The 2,699-nt window shown below is 53.4% G+C and overlaps 1 protein-coding gene across 1 annotated transcript in view; it reads left to right on the top strand.

Annotated features, from left to right (window-relative positions):
* LSM12 (LSM12 homolog) overlaps positions 1 to 2,699 on the top strand; it is a 27,169-nt gene that overhangs the window by 22,180 nt on the left and 2,290 nt on the right. Inside the window, exons 4-5 of the mRNA XM_008053562.2 lie at positions 708 to 817; positions 2,173 to 2,299. Coding sequence (XP_008051753.1) covers positions 708 to 817; positions 2,173 to 2,299 — 237 coding nt within the window. The remainder of the gene's footprint in view (positions 1 to 707; positions 818 to 2,172; positions 2,300 to 2,699) is intronic.

The following is a 2,699-nucleotide window of genomic DNA, read 5'->3' as shown; positions in this document are numbered from 1 at the left end:
GAGTTGGGGTTTCACTCTGTCGCCCAGACTGGAGTGTAGTGGCTGCTCCCGGCCACCGCAGCCTCGACCTGCTGGGCTCCGGCGATCCTTCCGCCTTAGCCTTCCGGGTAGCTAGAACTACAGGTGTACGCTACCACGCCCGGCTAGTTTTTGATTTATTGTAGAGACGAGGTCTCGCCAAGTTGCCGAGGTGGGTCTCAAACCCGCGGGCTCAGGCAATCCACTCGCCTCAGCCTCCCAAAGTGCTGGGATTACAGGCTGAGCCACCGAGCCCTGCCAACATGTTAATCTTTAAACCTGCACAGTAGCTGATAAAAGTAATTAATTTTCCTCCTGAATCAGAATTGTGTGCATTACCTTTTCCCTCTGGCCATCACATGACCCCTAGTCACACTAATGCTGACTAGTCTCTGAGGCGCCCTGCTCCTGTTGCTGGCTGCTTGTTTATAGCCTGTCTGCCCCACCCCTTCAGGCTGTGTCTCTGGCCCTGCACAGTGACTGTGGCACAAGGTGGGCCCTCAGGACTGGAAGGAAGGAATGTCTTCCAGGAATGGCAGTAACTGTCTGGGTATGTTGTGGGCGTTTTGGTTTGTTTCGCTCTTCATCTCTGGCAACAGGTTCTGTCCGCTGGCTTCCTCAACTGAGGCCCTGGCTGTTGGGAGGCGTGCCAACAAATGCCTTTCTGAGACCCTGCCTCTCTCCCCCAGCTCGCCAGCAAAGCACGGACGGAGAAGGAAGAGAAGCTGAGCCAGGCCTATGCAATCAGCGCTGGTGTCTCCCTAGAGGGCCAGCAGCTCTTCCAGACCATTCACAAGACGTGAGTCGGGGAGCAGAGGGGGCCTTGTCTGGGGTGCTGCCCCCTGGCTGTGCTGGCTCATGGTTCATGGCCTCGGGTGGTGGGCTTCCCGAGTGTCCACCGGAGAAGCTGGCAGCTGGCAGTAGCCGGCGTCCAGAGGTGCTGTGCCAGCCCTCCTGCCCACACAGGAGAGTTGTGAGATCACTGACAGTGGTCTCTTCTGCTCTTAATTTGTCTATACAACTTAGTTTTGGATTAGATTGTCCTTGAGGGTCCCTCTCAGACCTAGTTTAGAAGTTTAGTTTAGATCTAGTTTAGAAATTTCAGTCCTTAGTTTAGAAATTTAGTCCCCAATTTATTTATCTCTTATTATTTGTTGTTGTTATTCCATTCTCTAAAAGCTCATGCAGTGTTCATTTAGAGGAAGTTATATCTATATCATTTGTCTCGATAGTGTATTGGAATGAACACAGGGCGTTAGGGAGAGCAGAAGGCCACCTGCTCGCCACAGTTATTTGACTCTGCTAGCTTCCCTAGCTGCTGGAAAACTGTAACATTTGCTCTCCCCCTCCAAGTCTGTTACCCTGTTCACCAGGGCTGGTGCACAGGTAGCAGCTGGCATCAGTGTTTGAGGCCCGTGGTGTGAGTCTCTGAACATTTACAGGTGTGTGAAGGACCTCACTTGGTAGCATCAGCTGCCTGGGGCTCCCCAAGTGTGAACTGGAATGGGTTTTGCCATCTGGCGGGGGCCCAGTGCTCTGGTCCTCAAGAGGAGCAGCTCCCGGTGTGGGGGATGGGGTGGAGTGCAGCCCACAGGGAGATGAGACTTTGTTCTCTGGCTTTGCTAAGGTGATGTTTACCCCAGGCTGAGGCTGGGTGAGCCGTGCCTGGGGCCACATCTGCTCATCTGTTGATGTGTTGCCTGCGGCTGCTTTTGCACCACTGTGGGAGAGTTCTGTCTTTGTGCTAGACTCTGGCCCGCAAAGTCTGACATATTTACTAAGTGAACCTTGAGAGAAAAGGTTTGCCAGCCTCTGCCCATGGTTGCTCCCTCAGATGATCTAGTCGCCTTAGTCTGGTTGTCTATTTGTAGCTAAGTCTGCCTGGGACTTCTGAAGCTCCCTCACATTTGTGTGGTTCTCCAGGTCCCTGATGCTTCGGAGTACCAATTCTGGGCTCTTGGAATAGATGTGCATGAGTTCCCTTGCTCTTCTGACCAGGGCTGCCCAGAGAATGTGCCTTGGCTACTCTGTGAGTTGTTGACTGTGTGATGAACTGGGAACTGGGCTCAGCCTTCTGGAGTTCTGGATTCATCTGCCAGCAGGTGTGGGTTGCCCCCAAGAGGTGACATTTCACCAGCTCTCTTCTCCTTCCAGCATTAAAGACTGTAAATGGCAAGAAAAAAACATCGTAGTCATGGAAGAAGTTGTTATTACACCCCCATATCAAGTGGAAAACTGTAAAGGCAAAGAGGGGAGTGCATTGAGCCATGTACGCAAAATAGTAAGTACAAGACTGGCACCTTAGCAGAGAGTGTGGCTCCCAGCCCTCGCCCCTAGCCCTGCCTGACCTCCCTGCCTTCCCTGCCGCATGGGGCTCTGTGGCTGTGGTGTGGACACTCTTGTGGGCTGGGACCTGTGGGTGGTGTGGAGGCAAGTAAGTGGCTGACCCTGTTTCCTGTGCTGCGTGGCCGTGGGGTTTTAGCAGGCCCTTCTGTTGTGTTGAGCCACAGCAGTTGCTCTCATTCCAGGCTGGGTTCTTCTTCTTTTTGTTTTTTTTGAGTTGGAGTCTCACTCTGTCACCCAGACTGGAGTGCAGTGGCCACTCCCGGCTACCGCAGCCTCGACCTGCTGGGCTCCGGCGATCCTTCCGCCTCAGCCTTCCAAGTAGCTGGAACTACAGG

This window comes from Carlito syrichta, unplaced genomic scaffold (genome assembly GCF_000164805.1).
Source record: "Carlito syrichta isolate Samal-C Ts95f unplaced genomic scaffold, Tarsius_syrichta-2.0.1 Scaffold288286, whole genome shotgun sequence".
NCBI lineage: Eukaryota > Metazoa > Chordata > Mammalia > Primates > Tarsiidae > Carlito > Carlito syrichta.
This window is presented reverse-complemented; position numbering and strand designations above follow the sequence as displayed.